At 24.6% G+C, this 23,400-nt stretch overlaps 1 protein-coding gene across 1 annotated transcript; it reads right to left on the minus strand.

Moving 5' to 3' along the window:
• Positions 1-591: 591 nt before the first annotated feature.
• LOC145843838 (uncharacterized) lies at positions 592-6,001 on the minus strand. The gene is made up of 7 exons (XM_082951081.1): positions 5,928-6,001; positions 4,679-4,918; positions 3,973-4,158; positions 3,560-3,697; positions 2,978-3,122; positions 2,231-2,382; positions 592-1,673 (listed from the first exon to the last, which is right to left on the minus strand). Exons 1-7 carry the CDS (start codon positions 5,986-5,988, stop codon positions 1,504-1,506), a joined length of 1,092 nt encoding a protein of 363 aa, XP_082807207.1. The 5' UTR covers positions 5,989-6,001; the 3' UTR covers positions 592-1,503.
• Between the last annotated feature and the right edge of the window lie 17,399 nt (positions 6,002-23,400).

Genomic DNA, 23,400 nt, shown 5'->3' on the forward strand with positions numbered 1-23,400 from the left:
GTTCTATTTTGAATTATTAATAATACTTGTTTCCATTTACAATAAAAATGCTATTTATGTTTAAATTAAACTACTTTTTTTTATTTACCAGTAAATAAGCTGAAGTGGCAAAAATCTTATTGTATTTTATTCTAATACATAAAAAACTTATTTTATAAAGCTTCGATAGAAAAAAAATAGAAATAACAATATGTTCTAATACACCACTTGATTATTTATTTTTTGTGTTTGTTAATATAAATAAACATTAAAAGATACTTTTAAAACTTAATTATTATTTTAAAAGTTATATGTTTTCTTTTAACTGGTTCTTGCTTAAATAATCCAGTTCACAACTTTTTAACTTAATCACTAGTTATTATTTAATGTTTTTTTTTAGTATTTGAATAATACTTATAATGTTTTAATATAGCTTTTTTATAAGTCTACAGTTTAGGACGTATTTAATATCAAGTATGCTATCTTGAAATCTAATAAAATTATAGTAATTTATTAAATCAATTATAATTTTTTTTAAACTCTAATTTAATTTTAAAGTCATTTTAGTTACTAAAACAATAATATTTGTAACTAAATTTTATTAGAAGCAACATCAAAGAGTAGAAAATAGTAATAATTTTTTTGTTGAAATAAGATATTAAGTAAATATCAAGGAAACTTAACACGTTTGTGTTTTTTCTTTTTAAATGTTTGGAATTTTTATTAGCTTTTCATTAAACTTGAAGCTATTTTGTAAAAATTACCTTATTACACATAATAGCTGAGCTTAATAAAACAATTGCCTTTTTTAGAATAACATTTTTAAATCGGTCTAGTTTCTTTGTTGTGTTTATTACTTCAAACTAAATAAAAGAACATAAAGTAGTTTTACATTTTTGAATTAGTAAAACGTGTTTTAGTACATCCTTAAGCACAAGACGGAAAAATAAACCAAAATTGTGACTTTGTAACAATATTTTATAGATAGCAAAAGTACTAATATAAAACTAAATAAAAGTGAAAAAGTTAAACTACAAAATATATTAAATCAAATGTTTTATTTTTTCAAAAATAGTAAGCATCTTTTCAAAGTAGACTTAAAAAAAGAATATACTTTTGTATATTAGACAAACATTTTTAGAAATTACATCTTTTAGCTTAAAGTGAAAGTTATAAAAATATGTTTTGTTTCAAGAAAGCCTTTTTTAGGTAAATTTACATAAAAGATCCATTTTTTGCTTAAGATCAAAACAGAAAAAAGCTATAGCTTTGAGTGAGAAAAAAAAAAGTTATTTTAAACTAAAAACAATCTTTTGACGTTTAACTTAAAATACAAATTGTTTAGAAAATAGTAAAATCAATGCCAAGTTAAAGTACTGTTAATGAAAGTAACTAAAACCAAACAGAAAAAACGGAAGTTAAGTTATTTTAATGTTAACATATACAACACCTCTTTAAAGAAAGAATTTCATATGTAACAACAAATCTTATTACTACGTCGCAACTAATGTATGACGTCACAATTCAAGCGAGCCTCTTGCACTTCAACTTTGGTTTCCTCCTTCGTTTTCTCGCCTTGCACAAGCACTCGAACACTTTTCCCTTGTTGCTCGCGTATGCGAACTTCTCACCTGCTTTTAATGTCACTCCCCTCTCCTCGTGGTAACATTGCTGAGATCTGTCCTCAATTTGTTCTGTTTGTTTAGTAGTTTTGTTTATTGAACGACAAAAAAATTGCTAAAAACATTTGGTCCTAGGACCTGGTGTACGAACAACTTTTTTGTTGTCGAGTCGCACACAACGGATACCTTTTAATGTCTTGCCCAGGACACAGTAGAATAAAAAGATACTGAGACCTATTTGTCTCATTAAACAAGGAGTATTTTTATAATATTAAAAATATGTCTTCTTAGTAATATTGATGTGATATGTCCTTAATTTTCTCATATGTTGATGAATATGCATTAGTAAAAATTAATTTGTATATTAATACTATTAACACATATCCTTTAATTTTTCTATTGTGATGTTCTGTTAAACAAATACTAATCTAAAAACCTCATTGTGTTAGCACAGCTCAGATTTTGGAGTCGGACATATTTAAATCTAAAATTTATAGTTTAACACAAATAGTTTTTGGTAATAAAACTTAAGTAAAACTGTTTTATACATACTCTTTTTATCCGATATTCACATAGGAAGCATAAACACATATTTTTCCAAGTAAGATACTTTTTTAAATAAAACTAACCAGTAGCTGTCGCAACGGTGCTTGTTCTCTTTCTTCCACCACGGGGTCTGGTGGGTCTCGTAGGAACCCCAAAATTCTGGGTGTGGGCAACCAACCCTGGTCCGTTGTTTTCCGAGGTGTTCATAATAAATGGTGTCGTTGTGGTAGTTGCTCTGATTAATTAAAATGTTAGAGTTACAGCGTTAACACCTTTTATTTGATTTTGTAAATTTTTTGTTTGTTTTATTTTGCCAGTGGTAATTAATGTTTCAAAAAAATTTTAAACGTTTAAGTTGAGCTTATAAACTAGAACCTAAGCTAGTATTCGACTAAATAATAATATAGTCATTTTGTTTTAAAGTTAAGTACAAAAGAACAAAGGTTAGAGCAGCATTAATTTGTTTTATTAGGGTATAGTAGTACAAAAGTAATTATTTAATTTTATTAAATTAAACCTAACAACATTGTTAGACTATTGTTTTTTTAAACTTAGCAAAATATATTCAAATGATTTTATGGTTGGAGACTAGTCAACGAGCGGCCACAAAATTGTATTATGGAAGTAGATTATTAAGACAAATAAGCGATTAAAGTAGCTGAGATTAGTTAATAAAAAAGTGTGTTTTTTATACAAAATGATATTTAAATCATTAATACATAAATGTATTAAAAAAAAAGAAGAATAAACGTATTGTAAATAAATGATAGATTGTAATTATCAATATGCAATGCATTTAAAGGTGTATATTCCTTTAACACAAAACTAACTGGGTAGTAGTAATCAGGGTGCACTGCATTTCAACTGGGTGGCAACCACACATAACGAACCCGTAACTAGGGTGGGATTTGTGGAATTGGTGACCAACTCTGATCAGTTCCCCACTACGCTCGTCGCAACATAAATGGTCCAATACTGTTTTATATTCGTATGTACTGTGACTATGTATAAGTACATAACTATACGGTTTCATAGTGTTTGTAAAAAAATTGATGTTTTTTAGTCTAAAAGTGTCTAAAAGTGTTAGTTGGTTTTAACTTTTTTTAAATACGTTAAATATATGTTAGATATTATTAAAGAAGTTGCTAAAGTTATTTAAACTATCAAAACAGTTTTAAATACTTTACTGAGTTGAACTTAAATAAATGTTTAGTGTACTGGTTACCTTAAATAATAAACACAGTTTAAGACGTATCTGCTATTATTTACAAATATGGACTTAGAAAAAGTAACTTAGTTTTAATATTCAAACTTTAAAGCAAAATTAAGTGGTATCTTATTACTAAAAAATAATGATTTCTAACATTAGTTATTTCTTAGAAATATCTAAAATAATGTTAAAACAAACTAACATTGACACATAACAAGACCTTTCTCGCATCTACAAGTCAAAGTATTGACCAACATCTGGTATTTATTAATTATCATTGTGTGATTAAAAGATTCCATTTCGTCCAATATCGAATCTTCTTTCCATGGATTTATACACGCTGTATTGTAAATTATTATATATATTAAGTTTAAAACAAAAAATAAAATGTGTGTATGTAAAATATTTCGTCTAATAACGAGTCTTCTTGCCATGGGTTGATACATGCTATTGTGAGTTTTTATAAGATTAAAAATAAGTTAAACGTATTTTTTCAAAATTCGTAAACTAACCGACCACTAACTATGACTTACACATTAGTAAAAATAAAATTAGTGATAAAGAATGAATATAAAAGCTTATAAAATATATAACACCAACAGAATAAAAACAAACTAGTTGGATGCTTGGGTGGATTTAACAAGTTTTTGGGTCCGATATCGTACTTGCACTGCAAGGGTTCGCACAAACTGACGGGGTCTCCCGCAAGGGGGCACTCGCAACCTTCGCGGGGATTACCCGGCCTCATGTAGGTGCTTCCCCTCAAATAGTACTCATCCAAAATGGCGTCGTAGCATTTATCTTGAGAATAAAGTATGGATTAGTATTAAAATAAAACAATGCAAAAGTTTAGCACTTGTTTTGTATTATAAACAAAGCAATTCGTTCAATAAAAACATGTCGGCTAAAAAAACTTAAATAATTGATTTCAACTCATATGTTAGCATACATAATCATTGTTATTCAAAAAGTATTTTGTAATAGACATCATTATATTTTACTGTTGAGATGTAAGCTCTATATAATTTTGTTCGATATGTTAGTTTTTACACATCTGTAGTGTACCTTAGTATAAATTTAAACTTCAAAGTTTTTACTTGCTTATTAAAGTAGGTATAGAATCATTAAGTCTCGAAATAAAAGTGCTCAAAAACTTAGTTTTAAATAAAAATCATATATTAGATTGATCATTATCCTCAGGATTTCATGAACTACCATCATGATTAATATCAACATGTTAAACATTAAACAATTATATATATATTATATACATACAAATAAAATCAAAACAAAACAATAAGCATAAAAACAAAACAGAAACCGTTATCCTCAGGGTTAAGTGAAGTCCCATCGTGACTAATATCAACATGCTGAACATTGAAAAGTTGCTCGCAAGTGACTCTCTTGCACCCACTACCGGATAAACATTTGCACCTGAAAGTCCTGTGGTGTCTATCTGAAGATGGTAATCTCACGTTGAATCTGGTCTTCTTGGTGGGGTTGGTCCTTGTGAAGGGAATTTTCCCTTTTTCGACACTGCATTCTAGCTCGGGCGTGGCGTCTGAAGGTAAAACAAAAATTTTATTACTATATTGCATTCTTAAAAACATGCTGATAAAAAAATAATTTTAACTTGATTTCGGAAAGTTGAATTAAAATTAGCTAAGATTTATTTCAACTTTGCAAAGCTTTAGCTTACTAGCTGCTAATAAAAATGTTTGTGTTCTGTTTAAATTAAAATTTTTAATACATGTTCTATGAAACACAGTAATACAATTTGGTAAAAAAAACTCTTTAATTTGCGCAAATTTTATGTACAATCAAGTAATGAAAAGTTTTTAAAGATGTTTGGTAATATAAGAGTTTTTTATAGAGTTAGAGTAAACAAGATGTTTCAACTTCAGTTTAAAGAACTCAAAACAATTTATTACTTTATTCGTTACGACTCAAAAGTTTATAACTTATCAATTAATGTTTTTCAGCTTGTTTAAAATTTCATAATTTTTTAGTTTTAAAAAGAATTCAGAAAGTACCGTTTTACAATACTTCATTCATAAAAAAACAACTGAGTTTACAAGGACAACTAAAAAAATTGAATGAAATAAGATATCAACAGCTTAAAAGTCAAGCCAAGCGAAGATAATAAATATCATAACAAATGCATTCAAAGTCCACTTCCAATTTTTACTTATTGTTTTTTTTAATTATTTTCAAAACTTTAGTTTATCAATTGCGTTTAATATTTCGTTTGTAATGAATTTACGATACAACTCCGTTGAAGTAAAACAAATTTAACATTTTCCAATATTTACAAGTTTTCTAAAAGTTATAAGTTTTGTGTTTTAAACTGATAATTTTTTTTTTATCACATTGTCTTCAATCTGCAATAGTTAGTTATTAACTTACACACTTATCAATAATAAAACAATAATCAACCATATTTATACACTTTAACCAGTAATTAAAAAGTAGAAGTTAGGACAAAATAAATAAAGTTGACTAGCCGTTTTTTTATTAAATAAGTTTTATTGTTCAAAAATTAACTTTTATCTATATTCAAACTAACTTACTTGATTCTAAAACAAAAACTAACAAAACTAATAAGTTAAAACAAAGCATTTTAAAATACATGTTAGTACCAAAGTTGTACTTATAAACTAATACGAAAAATGTTGTCGAACTAGAAAGAAAAAGTGCAAAACTCACAATTTTTACTTTCGCCTGCCAAAATAAACATGTTGATACGGGCAGATTTTTGTTAATTAAAAGTTTAAACAAAATGTTTTTTGAACTTCGCGCTAAAAGCTTTTGTGTATGCCGAAGTTTAAATTACAGAAAGTTTTAAGTAAATGATGTAATAGAAAGCACCTTTTTAATTTTAAAACAGTTAAATGTTCTTGGTTGTAAAATACATTTTTCAACAGTTATACTAAATAAACTAGTTACAAAGATTACTTTAGTTGTTTCTTAATTTTGATAAAGAAATTAATCTGGACATAAAATTATGTGCTTTATGCCAGTATTTAGTGTTTATTTCTTTAGAATTTGCTACATCGTATAGTAAAAAAAATACTTATTTTAAAAGAAAAAATTAAATTGTTTAACTGTAGCATGACATAAAAAAACAATAAACTGTTTAGTTTTTTGTAAACTAGGGAAGAATACTTAAAAAAGGTAATTAAATTAATAATCTAACTAAACTGCTGGAATTGCTAGGCTAGTATGATATTCAACCAAATCGCTTGATTTCCTGAACTTTACGCAAAATTAACTTTGCAAAACAATAAAACATGAATTTTTTACACATTGAAAATTCAAATAAGTAGTTATCTAAATAAACAAATTTACGCACTGATGCTTTTGTTATAAATTTTTTCAAACATTAAACATACAATCTCGACTATTTTTAAGTGTAAAGTTTAACATAATTGTATTTTTTGATATATTATATTTTGTTCCAATACATGCAGTAAGAGCTATGTTGGTTAAATTTTTGGATAAACGCTTAAAAATAATATTAATATCAAAATTTCTTCTTTTTTTTTACCATTAACCTCAGTAAAGCCAAAGATTTATTTAAGAAATTACTTATTTTAGTTTACAAGTGTTCAGAGGCTTTAAGCATTACAATGCCTAATATCAAAATCTTTGAATTTTATAATATAAAAATTTTAGGTTCATTTAAAACTATAATTTTTTCATAGGTTTTGCACATAAAACAAAGTCAACTAGGTAAAAAAAAACAATTTTAGAAACTCTTACGCATATATTATGTATATAAATAAAAAATAAACGGTGTAATGATATGTTTTTATTTACACCTATGTACGATTAGTACGCGCAAAATTTGAGAAAGTTTATTTTAAGTTCATTACAGTTCACAAAAAAGTACAAGTTTTCTTAATAAGTGTTTGTAAAAAGTGTTTAATAATAAAAAACATTAAGAATATAGCTCATTAGCACATTTTATTTTAACCATTACTATTTCCGATAAATTGTATTTTCATCGATTACTTCAATATGATGAATATATAAGTTTTTAAATAAAGTTTGAAAACATTTAAAATCTAAAACCTAAAAACTAAAAACAACATATCTTTTGTTCTACCTAGTACTTTTATTTGTTGAAACGGTTTATTTCTTCAATTTATGATTTTTATGACGTTAATAAATTTTAAATGAATGATGAAGAATTTGTTAGCGTCAAAACTAACATTTGTAGCTTTAAACAAAAAGTAATAAAAACATAAAATACAAAGGAAACGCCTCAAGCCATACGCTTAAGCGTTGTTATTTTAAAATGTGTTTTGTCTATTTAAGAAAATATGGATTTACATTTTAATAAAACATAAACATGAAACATACTTACGATTTTAGGTTTTTGTATAAACTGTATTTTATTAGTTACGTTTCAAATAACATAATAATTAAAATATATAAAAACAGACAACTTTTTATCATATTAATCAATTTATTCTTACGTTACAAAATTTAATAATACACCATAAAAAGAAATATTTTGTAATTACTTTTTTTATAATAAATATGCACGACGTTTTGCAATGTAAAAAACATGTAACTTCATTGAACGTAAAAGGAAATGTCAATTGTGAAAAATTTAGTTTTAAGTACGTAGAAAAAGTTTTTTTTTTTTAAAAGCAAAATTTCGATAATTTCATGACTTTTATCAAAGTTTTATAGCATTGGAAAAAAAACACAACCTAATATTAAAACAATCCTTTAGATGTTAAATTTATAAAAAAAACGGTACGATAAAATGAATGTAAATTTTTAATTCCATAAAAATTTCTAGAACTTCTAGAAATTCTACAAGAGTGTATGTACACTTGTCTAAGTGTTAATCAACACTTTTCTTTATATGGTTGAATAAAGAAAATTTTGGAAATTTGTGACAAAAAAAAGAATTAAATGTGAAATACAGAAATACAATTTAACAAAGTTATATAAACATTTATTTTAAATCTTTGAGAATTTTTAACGTACACGTGTAAAAAGTCTATAAAAACTTCTTGATAAATCGTAAATTTGTAATATTATATTTTTCCTGACATTCCAAACTAAATGATCTTAAAGTTTAATTGAATTTCTCTAAAACTTAATATTAAAACTTTTATAAAGTAAATCAGTTTACTAAACATTGTTTTAAAACTGTTAAGAAAACGCTTATTTTGTAACTTATAAATTTTAGATAAAACATATCAAAAAAAAAAAGTTATGAAATAAATTTGTCTCTTACAAAGTTCTATTATTGTGATAAAATCATAAGTTTTTGTTTGAATAATTTAAAAAAAATGAATTAGTTAAATATAAGTTACTATTGTTGAAAATAACAATCTTTTAAAGCAAACATCTAAAACATTCTATAAGATTGTTTTTTATTTTTGTGTTTTGTTTTTTCCAAAAAAAAACTAATCAAAACAAAAACTGATTATATTTTGAGTTTATTTTAACTTTAAGTTAAACAAGAATTGAAATTGTTTTTATTATTTAGTTAAATAAAGAAAAATCTTTACTAGCTTTCTTTTTGTAAACTTATTGTCTATTTAGAAGCGACATACAAATGGCTTTTTAAATTTTGATTATCAAATTACATACGGAATTTATTCATAAATTGTGAAAACTTATTATTTATTAAATCTGTAGTAGTAAATAAAATGAAGACCGTAAAATAAATCTTTTAAACCTTAAAGGTACACACGTTGAGATGTTGTGAAATGTTTCCTACACAAGGGACACTTGTTATTCAACCCCGAAGAGCAATCTTGGCAAGTACAAACGTGCCCACAAGGTATAAAAACCATGTTGGATTCCTCTGCCAGACACACTTTGCACAGTTTATCCTCTCTGAGATTGTCCAGTTGACGTTGCAAGTTTTTCGTTGCTTGGTTTAAAGCTTCTTGTTCTGAAGGATTTTCTACAGGTGCTGAAGCAACTAAAATGGTTTGTTTGTTGTTGCAAAAAATAGATAAAGTGAATTTTTTGTTTTTGAACTGTATGGATTATAGCCTTTTTTTTAACAAAAATAAAAGTAGCAAAAATTATTTAATACCTTTTCAAATTGTTAGTTATAACTAAAATACACAGACAATTAAGTAAAAAGTAACACTTATTAAAATACTTAAAGCTTTAAATTGTGTTGTAGTTTATAATTTTTTTTTTTTTGTTTAGAATACAAATTTACCACATTGAAATTTTAAAAATACTAGTTTATAGTATTTAAATTAGTTTTCTTCATGTACTTTACTAAAAAAAAAACACAATAAGTTTTGGTAAAATAAACTTTTAAAACATAAAACCTTTTCGTAATGGCAACCTAGAAAAACAAAAAGTTAAAGCTCAATTCAGTCATGTTTAAGTGATTGTTTTGTAATAAATTCTAACTTTCTTTGTAAAAATCGACTCCCCATAAAATCATGCAGTTTTATCATAAAAATGTTTTGTTCAGTGCAAATAAAGTTTACTTAATAGACTTCGATAATAAAGTTACTATGATGTACAAATTATAGATAAATTGAAATATCAATAAAAGCTTTAACCAGGTTTTTTTAAACCTGTTTCCTGGGAGCCATTAGCAGCATAGGGGCCACAGGGTCATAATTTGAAACTTACGCTAAATATTCCGGAGTTGATAATGAAAAGCAAAATAAGTTCTTAGGTTTTTTTAATGGTAGTTTTCTAAGTAACCTTGTTGGAGAGAGGTCATACTCTTATAACTTCTCTAAATTTTATTTACATTTTAAAGCTATTTTATTACATTAATTAAATTTCAAAACTGTTTAAATTTTTAATTTCTTTTGAAAATTTTTTTTAGGACACCCCGCTTTAAACTCTTTATTAAAAGAATATACAGACAACAAAGTTTTCTTACAAAACAACTCTTTTATATACTATATTACAGTTTGGGTAACTACTGAGATACACACAAACTAAAATTCAACCTAGATTTTTAACTTGAGTGACGTCTAAAAGTTTAAAATGGTAATTTAGTGTAATTAAGAACACGATGCCTGTAACTAACTTGTTGAGTTTCTGTTTTTTCCCATTCTAAAACCAAGTTGTAATGATTTCAAGTTATAATGAACCATCTCGACTTTACAGCAAGATATGAGCATTTGTCCTTTGATCACTTGAATCGTATATTCAAAGTCTTTATCTAAATCTTTCAACAAATAAGAGTTTATTTGTTTTGATGAATTATGGTATGTTTGTACTGCTTCAATAATTTGATCATTTAGATCCGCTAGCGAAATATTTTCAGGGTCATTTTCAAACTCGCTAAGTCTATCTTCTAAGGTTTTAGCAAAGTTACTAATTTCCTTCCTTTTTTTAGTAAACACTGATATTGCTGATTCTTGCAACGACTTCTTTTGTAATGCCTCTGAAAGTTTCAAATGTTGTTGAAAAGATGTAAAGTTTCAAAAAATAAATTATTTAATTGTTACTAAATATGTTAAATTTTGTTTCGTTTAACGTTCAACAATTGCTAAATTTAAAAGCTTTGTTATATTCTTTTGAAACAAGTTTTTTTGGGTTATTTAAATTAATAAAGGCACTCCGTATTATAACTGCAAACCTCTACTAGTTGCTTTTGAAATGTTGTAAATTTCATTGCTCATTGCCTTTTTCATCAAATCCTTGAGATACTTTACTTCAAATAGAGAGATATGAATCAGACCAAGGTTTAGTTTTAGTTGAAGTTCAACGATCTTTGCTGGTTGCGAATCCAAATAAGAGTTGATATCTTCAAGTGCTTTCTTACAACTTTCGCAGTGTTTGTTTATTTGTTTTTGAAAATAGGAGTTGTTTTTTATGAACTTTTTGTAATTCTTTTGAAACTGTTTAACTTCTTTAAGTAAGTTAATATTGTTTGGATCAATCACTCTTTGTTGAAAAAGTGAATTCCATTTAGAAATATCACTATATATTTTGATTCTATTCGCAACTCCATGCAAATCCTTTTCACTTAAATTAATCTGGTTCAATTTAATAGATGTTTGAGATAAAATTGACTCGCTCATAGCTTCTCTAGCCTCTCTCTCTGAATTTTAATGAATTTAATACAAAATTTTAATTAACAATTCTCTTTCATTAAATAAATTAGAAATATATATTTAATTAAATATATATAAATTTAGATAAATATATAAAGTTTTTAAAGTCAATTACATCTACTAAGTATGCCAAAATTATTTTTTATAAAAATATAATTTATTAAGTTCTAAACTACTAGTTATTTTTTTAAACTTATTTCATCGGATATTGATTTAACTCCTTTCTTATTTGAACCTCTCATATTCACAACTCCATCTAAAAGACAAATAAAACTTTGAAACATGAAACAGTGTACTCAAATACCTATTAAAAACTCGTACAAACAGTGTATAGTTGTATAAATTAAAAACAATGAAGTTTAAATGTAGTTTTCAATGATCTCTTAACTACTTTTTTTAGTTTGATTTGATGTCACAAGTTACTTATTCTAATTATAAGACAATTAACTTTAATAAACTCAATGCTCTAATCAAATGTTTTCTTTTGAAAAATTAAGTTTATAATTTACATGAAATAAATAAAATATGCCACAGAATTGAGACAAAATGAGTATACCATATAAAACTAGTAAAGACTTTAAGTATTTACAACTTATATAAGCATTTTTTTGATGATAATCTTAAAGTAGTTGAATATATACTTTTGAAAACTAAATGTAGTTATTTTTTTATTTACTCTACAATTTTATGATGACTTTTATTGCTTTTTACAAATATGTAAAATATAATAATATGTAAAATATTGAAATTAAAGTACGTATATATATAATCTATTGCAAACGTTCATAATAAAAAACAATAATACAAGTGCTTCATAAAAACAAAAAATTGTTTTCAATCATCAGCTGTAGGTTCGAAATGAACTGCACTTTGCTTAAAATCCATACAATAAATAAACATTAATAGATTAAAAGCCTTTCAGTTGGATCTGTGGAAAAAGAATAAGATAATAAAATTACTTTATTTTTCAAGTAAATTTAATAATAATAAACATATATATATATAAAGGTTTATTTCAAAATCTAAAACTTGAAGGACTCGAGTTTCGTGCTTATGCACTCAACAACTTCAAAACAAGTTTAAAATAAAGCCATATTACTTATTGTATATATATATATATATATATATAGATATATCATGTAAAGTGATTTTAAAAATTTACTAATTTTATCAATAAATACTTGTGTTACATATCAACTAATCATTACATCTCTATATAATCCAAATTCATTATGCATAAAAATCTTACTTTTTTTTGATTTATTTAGTAAAAATAACCCTATCAAATCGCAGATTTCTGCCCTGTTAAATGATTCCATACTTTTAATGAAAAATTGGTCTGAACTTTTTTTTCCTAGGTTTGGTTTTTATGTGTTAAAATTGCCTTACAAGAGTATATTGTTACATTCATTTTTTTGTCTGTTATTGAGTAATTTTTATTAGCAATTCTAATGCTTTAATTTATTCAATTTTAGTTGTACTCCGATAAAACTTGGTGATATCGAATTTCATGAATCTGTAGTTTTTTTTTTATTTTAGAATTTTCGAACCAGGTGATCACTTCGTCTGTATTTTCCATTGTTTTAATTTAGAATGTATTCGTACTGTGAAATTAATTTTATCTTTTTTTTTTGTTTGAGTATTTGGTGAAAGGTGATTTATTTGGGTTTATGACTCTGTATTCGATTTTACTAAGAAAGTTTTCTTTGTGACTTTTGATTGTAAAGAATGCTTGATTTTCTTCGAGTTTCGGTATCTTGCCTTTCACGTTGTGTACTTTTATTAGGTTATAGGTCTCATCATTTATTTTATTTACATTGTTTTTGTTTGATATTTTACGTTCAGCGCAAAGAAAACTTCCCTAACAAAATCGAATACAGAGTCATAAACCCAAGTAAATCACCTTTCACCAAATACTAAAAAACGTAATAGATAAAATTAATTTTACAATACGAAAACATTCTAAATTAAACCAAAGGAAAAACACAGACGAAGTGATCAACTGGTTTGAAAATTCAAAATATAACAAAAACTACAGATTCATAAAAATAGATATCACTAAATTTTACCTAAGTATAACTAAAGATAATTTAACTAAAGCATTAGAACTAGCTGAAAACTTTTGCCCAATAACAATAAAATCCGGACTATTCAAAACAGAGTTTTTAGATGTATCCTTTGGCATGTTAAACTCAAGTTACCAACCCTACATCAAACAAAAACTCACCAGTTTTATACGTAAACTACAACTCCAATCACCCCCGACAAATACTAAAACAACTACCCGAAACAATAAACAGAAGGCTATTAAAACTATTTAACAACGAACAATCCTTTAAAAATGTAAAAAATGAATACCAAAAAGCATTTAATTCAGCCAATTATAAAGACACCTTAAAATACAAATAAGACCACTTTACCAGAAAGAAATAAAAACAAAGAAAAAGAGACATAATATATTTTAACCCACCATTTAGTCTAAATGTAAGTTCTAAAATAGGCAAACAATTCTTAAGTCTGATTACCACGTTATTGACGAAAACCATCCATACAATAAAATATTCAACCGCAACACAATTAAAATTTCATAAAGTTGTACAAGTAATTTTAGAAGTTAAATAATAGCACACAACAATTAAATATTAAACAAACCAGTATAGACCATAAAAGCACCATAAAAGATAAACTTTGCATTTGCCGTAAAGAACCTTGCCCTATAAACAACCAATGCCTAGTGTCGAATATAATATATAAAGCAACAACAGCATAAAATAAAACAACAAAGCAATATTTAGGATCCACAGGAAATACTTTCAAACAAAGATACAGAAACCACAAATCATCATTCAACAATATTAGAAAAGACATACAACAGAACTAGCGAACTACATATGGAACTTAAAAGATAACAATACAGACTACAAAATTAAATGAAAAATATTAAACAGGACAAAATCAAAAACTAGTAAATTTTGTAACTTTGAAAAATATAAATTAATAAATCAGATAAGAACATAACACTAAACAAAAAAAGCAAAATACAAAGTATATCCATTTATTACCAAAAATACTTATTTAGCAAAATAATTATTAGCAAAATAATTTCAAACTAACTAAATATTAAAAAAAAGTAAAATTTAAGCCGAAAACACAAGTAGTAAAAAACTTTTTCTAACAGTTTAATATACTTTTATAATGATTTAAAACATCTTTCTAAAATAACGTTTTCCAAACTATTTAAAACAACGATCTACCTTCTAACTAATCAAACAACTAAAATTAACGAAAACAACAGTTAATTGACTATAAATATATATATAAGTTATAGTCAATTAACTGTTGTTTTCGTTAATTTTAGTTGTTTGATTAGTTAGAAGGTAGATCGATTTTTGTACTGAATATTTATAATGTACTTTATTACGTCATACTGTTTTTTGTTTTTTTGCATAACTTTTGTATCTTTGTTTAGTACAGTGCTTTTTATTTTGAATTTAACTGGCTGATGATCAAAGCTTTATGTAAAATTAAAGCTTTGTGAAACATATGTTCCAGAATTTTTAAAATCGCCATTTCAATAAATTATTTAAAAGCCCTTCAAGTGGGCTCAGTTGAAAGTGTTTAAGTTTAAACATTAACCTTATTTTATATATATATATATGTATATATATTACATAATGGAATTGAAACAAACTCTACATGATTATACAAATAAATAATAGTGTTAGATAATTATTACAAGACAACGTTTTTCTTAAATCGAGTTTATCAGTTTTATAGGACTTTAAAAACATTTTGTTTTTCAAAAATTTTTGAGTTTACTATTTAACAAGATACAGGCGCGTACCACTCAAGGTGGATAGCTTTTAGAAATACCTTATTTATACATATCTAGATTTAAATACAAACTAAAATGACTGTTTGATGTTTTGTAAATATAATATATTTAACTTATTTACTTACGTTATGTATTAATTTATCCAATACTACGTTTAATTATCATTTATATACGAGTAAAGCATATTTAAATAATGAGAAAAACCAGTTGTTTTTATGAGAAATAGAAACGATTGAAAATTTTAAAAGTTTATGATGTTATTTTCTAACTAGATATACTTTTAAATTTCAAACAAAAATAGTTTAAGAAAGCTAACTAAGAGCAATTTGTTTTTAGACATTAAACCAAAAACCTTCTACTTGGTTGGAATTACAACAGAAAACACCAGAAATACATTCCAACATTCTTATTTTGAATTAACTTTTATTCTTTAAGTAAAGCAAGTATTTTAAATAAATCTGCTGAATTTATTTGTTTACAATGTTGCACATTTTTAAAACAACTTAAAAGTAAAATTTACTTGGGTATAAAAAATAATAATAGTATTAAAAATAAATTAGACGGATTTAATGTACTTTAGTTTTATATATTATCAGTTTAAAAGTGTTGTTTAAAATTGTTTGTGATATCACATGCAATTTCGTTTTGAAAGTTGGTCATTTCTTTAAAAAATTATAGACTTTTACTACTCAAAACAGTCATAAATAACTAAACAATTTAGAATTAAACGAAAAGCTGTATAATAAGCTGTATTTTAAGATTGTAGAAAACTCCAAAAACAATGAATTAAATCAAAAGACTTTTTAAAATGTTTAAAATGTTGGTTTTAAACTTTTTAAAAACAAAAAAAAAAACTTGGACGAATTTTTTGACTGAAACAAGACAATAAAAACTTTTAAATAACTATTACTGAAAAAAAAGTTTGTGGTACTTGATAAACAAAAAAATCCAACTTTACTTTTGTCTTAGCTAGTAAAATCCTTTGAAACAAAATTTACTTTGAAATCTTATTTTTTATCTAGTTTACAGTTGAATTTATTTGTAGACACATAAAAAAGTTAAGACACTAATTTTATTGTATGTAACACCCAATAAAAGATGTTTTGGTAAGTTTACGACTTCAATTTATTAAAATATGTATTAACTACTTACTTTTAAGCTTTTGAGGTTGTAAAACTTTAAAATTTTTATGACTTTGATTAAATTGTTAACAAAAGAAGTTTTGAATAAAACTTTATAGTTGGCAAATAAAAAGTCACGAGTTTAAAACTACGTAAATAAACCAGAACATAAGACAATAATATTTGTGATATGTTTAAATTATATTTGTTCAGTAAATTATCAAAACTAAAACTGTTAGATTTAAAGAATTACTTTTTTTGTGAAATTTAAATTTAAGACATTAAACTTATAAAAGAAATTAATTACAGTTTAAAACATCATTAAAGTCATTTTTTGTATATTTTTAAAATATAAACGAAACTGTTGTTAAAATAAAAATTAACTTATCTAAAATAAAAAATTTAAATTATTTCCAAAGCTTAATTAAGTTTAACTTTAGTTTATTAATTAAAAAAACAGAGTAATGAATATAAATGTAAAGTTTATGAAATTATTTTCCTATATTTAGCAGTTTTTCGTTGTATATAAACAGATAATGAAAAAGCTTTTTAGTAATTTAAAAATCCAACGTGTTTTATTCTTTTGTATGGTATTTTATATGACACTTCAAGATATTTGAGAAAAACGCTACAATTTTTTACAACAATAATTATTTTAGTCAGTTGTTTCATTACAACTTATTGGAAAATGTTTATCCATAACAGCTGTTTTACAATCAAACTCTTTCTAAGATTACCAAAACCTACTTGTGTTTTTTAAACTCAGCAAAGGCGCTTCTTAAAAATATACCCGAAAGATTACTATAATACAGTATATTTAAACAACTCCTAGAGTTTATACATTAAAGATTATTTAGTTTTGAAATGCTTATAAGTCTACTATAGCTTAGTAAGCTGATTGCATAACATTTGTTTATAGTTTAAGTTTTTATTTTTTATGGCTTTATCTGAATCATAAATTTAAAAGATACAAGTATTCAAGTTATTTACAGTTTTATATAATTGAGTTTTTTAAGTACGGATAAAACTTAAGCAATTTATTTTAAAGAAAAAAAATCAATAAAACGATTAGTATCATTTAATCAAGCTATAGACTTTCGCACTTAAACATTTCTTTGTGTTAGAGATTAGTTAAAGTATTAGTTTGCAAATGCAAAAATAAAATTAAAATACTTTTATTTTTGCATTAGACTATTTCGTAAATAAATGTTTTACTGTGCTAAAGTTCATATATACTTTTGAATTATAAACGCATTTTTATTGTTGTCATAAAACTTAAAGCTTTAAAATTAACTAAAATTAACCCTGTATCATAGAACACGTATGAAATTTTTAGACTTAACTGAAACAAATTTACGAACTTATGTTAAAACACGAGTTTATAAAACTTTAAACAAAAAAATTGCTTACTATTAAGGATAAATTTAAACATAGTTCTCTTTTTAAATATATTTTATTTTGTTTCAATACTTACAGTAACATTCGTTAAACATGTTCGATTAACTTTTTGTAAAAGGTTAAAAATAGTTTTTATGCTAAGCCAAAGTTTTTTTTTTTACTTTTAACTGAAGTAAAGTATAAATATTTTATAATAATTTTTTTTTTATTTTAAAACGTCGTTTAAAATTGAAAGATCTAGCAACTAAACTGCCTAAAATCAAAACTTTAAAATATTTTAATTATTGTTTATTTAAGAAAAACTGTAATAAAACGTTAATATAACTATAAGTTTTTATCGATAAAAGAAAACCAACGTAAATAAAATGCAAATTTATATATACTTCTAAGTATTTTATGCATTAAAAAAAAAAAATAAGTTTTATTGTTATGTGTTAATTCACATTTTTTCTGAAAAGTTAGTACGTGCAAAAATATAAATTTTCTTTTTACTACATGACAATACACTAACACGCGTAAATTTTTTAAATAGCTGTTTGTTTTTTGCGTTGAACAAAACTAAAACATTTACTTTTTAACTCATAAACGTACTTACGATTTTAGGTTTTTATATAAACTATTTTTTATTAGTAACGTTTTAAGTAACATGATAATCTAAAATATATAAAAACTGACAACTTTTTAACAAAACAACTAATTTATTCTTAAGTTATCAAATTTAATTATACACCATAAAAAAAAATATTGTAATTAATTTTTTCATAATAAAGTTGAACGAAGTTTTTCAATTAAAAAAAACATGTAACTTTATTGAAAGTAAAAGAAAATTTAATTTGAGAAAATTTTGTCTTAAAAGAAAATGTGAACAAATTTATTCTAAGTACGTAGAAGCAGTTGTTCCTTTAAACAAAAGCAAAGTTTCAACAGTTTATGACTTTTATTAAAGTTTTACAGCCATGAAAAAAAAAACACAACCTCAAGTTAAAACAATCTTTTAGATGTTAAATTTATAAAAGCAACTGTACAATAGAATGAATTTAGATTTTTAATTCCATAAAAATTTCTAGAATTTCTAGAAATTCTTTAAGAGTGTATGTACACTTATCTAAGTATTAATCGGCACTTTGCTTTATATGGTTTGATAAAAAAAAATTTGGAAATTGTGACAAAAAAAAAATTAAATGTAAAATACAGAAATGCAATTGAACTAAGCTATATAAACATTTATTTTAAATCTTTAAGAATTTTTAACGTACAATAGTCTATAAAAACTTTTTAATAAATCTATAATTTTTAATATTATATTTTTCCTGAAATTAAAAATTAAATTTTATAAAGTTTAATTGAATTTTTTTAAACTTAATGTTAAAAGTTTTATAAAGTAAATCAGTTTTTTAAACAATGTTTTAAAACTGTTAACAAAACTTTTATTTTGTAACTTAAAAATTTTAGAAAAAATACATATCAAAAAAAAGTTAAGAAATGAATTTATCTCTTACAAAGTTCTATTATTGTGATAAAATCATAAGTTTTTGTTAAAATAATTAAAAAAAAAAGAAATAGTAGAACATAAATTACAATTGTAGAAAATAACAGCATTTTTAAAGCAAACATGTAAAACATTCTATAAGAGTGCTTTTTTTGTGTTTTAATTAAAAAAAAAAACAAATCAAAACAAAAACGGATTTTATTTTGAGTTTATTTCAACTTAACTTTAAGTTTAAAAGAATTGAAATTGTTTTTATTATTTAGTTAAACAAAGAAAAAAACATTACTAGCTTTCTTTTTGTAAACTTATCGTCTATTTACAAGCGACATACAAATGGCTTTTTTAATTTTGATTATCAAATTACATGCAGAATTTATTCATTAATTACGAAAACTTAATATTTATTAAATCTGTAGTAGTAAATAAAATGAAGACCGTAAAATAAATCTTTTAAACCTTAAAGGTACACACGTTGAGATTTTGTGAAGTATTTCCTGCACAAGGGACACTTGTTATTCAACCCCGAAGAGCAACCCTGACAAGTGCAGACGTGCCCACAAGGTATAAAAACCATGTTCGATTCTTCTGCCAGACACACTTTGCACAATTTATCCTCTTTGAGATTGTCCAGTTGACGTTGCAAGTTTTTCGTTGCTTGGTTTAAAGCTCCTTGTTCTGAAGGATTTTCTACAGGTTCTGAAACAAATAAACTGGTTCGTTTATGAATGCAAAATAAATAAAAAAGTGAATTTTTTGTTTTTCAAGTGTATGGATTATAGCCTTTTTTTTAAACAAAAATAAAAGAAGCAAAAAATATTTTATAGTTTTTTAGATCTTAATTGTAAATAAAATACACAGATAGTATAGAAAAAAAAACATTTATTAAAACAGTTTAAACTTTTAATTTTGTTAAGGTTTATAATTTTACATATTTTGTTCATAATATAAATTTACTATGGTAAAATTAAAAAAAAAATAGTTCTTTTAGTACTTAAATTAGTTTTTTTCAAATACTTTTATCAAAACTAAAAATACAATTAGTTTTGTATTAAACTCATACTTTCTTTGTAAAAATCGATTCCCGTTAAAATAAAACTTGTTTAACAGTTTTATCATAAAAATGTTTTATTCAGTGCAAATAATTTTTACTGAATATTCTTCGATAATAAAGTTTCTATGACGTACAAATTACACACAAATTAAAGTATTAATAAAAGCTTTAAACCAGGGTTTCCTAAAGTGGGCCAAGTGGCTCTCCTGGGGACCATGAGTTCATAAATTGATAATTTCAAACTTACACTAGATATTTGGAGTTGATGATGAAAAGCAAAAAAAAAAGTTCTTATGTTTTTTTTTATTAGTAGTTTTTTAAGTTTTTAACCTTGTTGGAGAGAGACCACAACTAATTTTATTTCTTTTAAGAGGGCCTTTAAAAAAATGGGAGACTCCGATTTAAACTCTTTATTTAAAGAAATTTTATTAGAAAACAACTGTTTTGTATAGTATATTACAGTTTGGGTAACTACTGAGATACGAACAAACTAAAATTAAACCTAGATGTGTAATTTGAGTAACGTCTAAAATTTAAAATGGTAATTTATATAATTAAGAACACGATGCCTGTAACTAACTTGTTGAGCTTTTGTTTTTTCCCATTCTTAAACCAAGTTGTAATGATTTCAAGTTATAATGAACCATCTCGACTTTGCAGCATGATATAAGCATTTGTCCTTTGATCACTTGCAATGTATATTCAAAATCTTTATCCAAATCTTTCAACAAATAAGAGTTTATTTGTTTTGATGAATTATGGTAAGTTTGTACTGCTTCAATAATTTGATCATTTAAATCCGCTAGCGAAATATTTTCTGGGTCATTTTCAAACTCGCTAAGTCTATCTTCTAAGGTTTTAGCAAGGTTACTAATTTCTTTATTTTTTTTAGTAAAAACTGATATTGCTGATTCTTGCAACGATTTCTTTTGCAATGCCTCTGGAAATTTCAAGTTATGTTAAAATAATGACAATTAAAATAATTTCTTTAACAATCACCAAATAAACTGAATTTCGTTTTATTTTACGTTTAACAGTTGCTTAATTCAAAAATGTTATTGTATGTTTTAAATTAAGTTTTATTGGGACATTAAAATTAATAAAAGCCCACAATAAAAAAAAAACAAACCTTTACTAGTTGAATTTGGAATGTTGTGAATGTTATTGCTAATAGCCTTTTCAATCGATGCCTGGAGATATTTCACTTCAAATAGAGAGACATGAATGAGACCAAGGTTTAGTTTTAGTTGAAGTTCAACGATCTTTGCTGGTTGCGAATCCAAATAAGAGTTGATATCTTCAAGTGCTTTCTTGCAACTTTCGCAATGTTGTTTTAGTTGGTCTTCTAAACAACCTCCGGATGCTAAGAACAGTTCGCACTTCGTTTGAAGTCCATTTACATGAAGAGCCCATAGTGGATCGTAGTTCTCCAGGGATGCATATGTTGTTACAGGATCACTCACTCTTTGTTGAAACAGTGTATTTAATTCAGAAATCATACTATATATTCTGATTCTATTCGCTTCTTCAAGCAACTCTTTCTCACTTAATTTAATCTGGTTCAATTTTTCAGATGTTTGAGATAAAATTGACTGGTGCATAGCTTCTCTAGCCTCTCTATCTGATTTTTTATAAATTTAGTACAAATTTTAATGGACAACTCAATAAATATTTAAATATAGTCTTTGAAGAAACCACATTATATTTGTTTAACAAACCAAAATTATTTTTTATAAAAACAGAACGTTTAAATTCTAAACTACTAGTTAATTTTTTTAAACTTATTTCATCAGATATTGACTTAACCCCTTTCTTATTTGAACCTCTCACATTCACAGCTCCATCTAAAGAATAAATAATACGTTAAAAACATGAAACAGTGTACTCAAATACCTATTGAAGAATCGTAAAAATAGTGTTGTATAGTAGTTGTATAAAGTAAACTAAGTTAAAAACAATGCAGTTTAAATGTAGTTTATAATGGTCTCTAAACTACTTTTATAGTTTAACTCTATGTCACAAACTACTTATTTAATTATTAGAAAAACAAATATAATAAACTCAATGCTCTAATCAAAAGCTTTTTTATTTGAAAATAGAGTTTATAATTTACATTAAAAATGATAAAATATACCACAGAAATGAGACAAAATGAGTATACCATATAAAACTAGTAAAGACTTTAAATATTTATAATTTTTATATAAATTTTTTTTAAATACTCTAAAAAATTTTAAGTATACACCTTTGAAAGTTAAATACATAATTTTTTAATTATTCTACATTTCTAAGATGACTTTCATCGCTTTTTACAAAGTACAACATGTAAATTGTGAAATTAAAGTATGTTTATATATATATATATAATCTATTGCAAACGTTTGAATTAAAAATAGATAGTAGATATGCTTCATAAAAATAACAAAATTGTTTTCAATCATCAGCTGTAGGTTCGAAATAAATTGCACTTTGCTTAAAATCAATACAATAAATAAACATTAATAGATTGAAAGCCTTTGAATTTGATCTGTTGAAGGAGGTTTAGTTCATATAATCACTTTATTTTTTAGGTAAATGTAATATTTATAAACATATATATATAAAGGTTATTTTGGAAAAATGTTTTAAGCTATTAGAAAAAAGTTTTTAGACTGTTGGGAAAAATGTTATAAAATACTCGTGTTTGCCGCTTCGATTTTTATTTGTTTTAATATTTAGTTGGTTTTAATTTTGTTAAAAAAATATTTTTTATAATGGATACATGTAATTTGTCTTTCGCTTTTCTTGTTTAGTGTTACGTTTTTCTTCAGATAAAAACGTAACACTAAACAAGAAAAGCGAAAGAAATCGAAAAAATCAGATAACAATACAGACTAAAAAATTATATGGGAAATATTAAACAGGACTAAATCAAAATTAAATACGAAGCTCGGCTGCAAACTTTGTAACTTAGAAAAAATAGAAATCGAAAAATCAGATAAGAACGTAACACTAAACAAGAAAAGCGAAAGACAAATCATATGCATCCATTATCAAAAATACTTTTTTAACAAAATAAAAACCAACAAAATATTGAA

This window comes from Thalia democratica, chromosome 1, assembly GCF_965202585.1.
Source record: "Thalia democratica chromosome 1, ktThaDemo2.hap1.1, whole genome shotgun sequence".
Classification (NCBI taxonomy): domain Eukaryota; kingdom Metazoa; phylum Chordata; class Thaliacea; order Salpida; family Salpidae; genus Thalia; species Thalia democratica.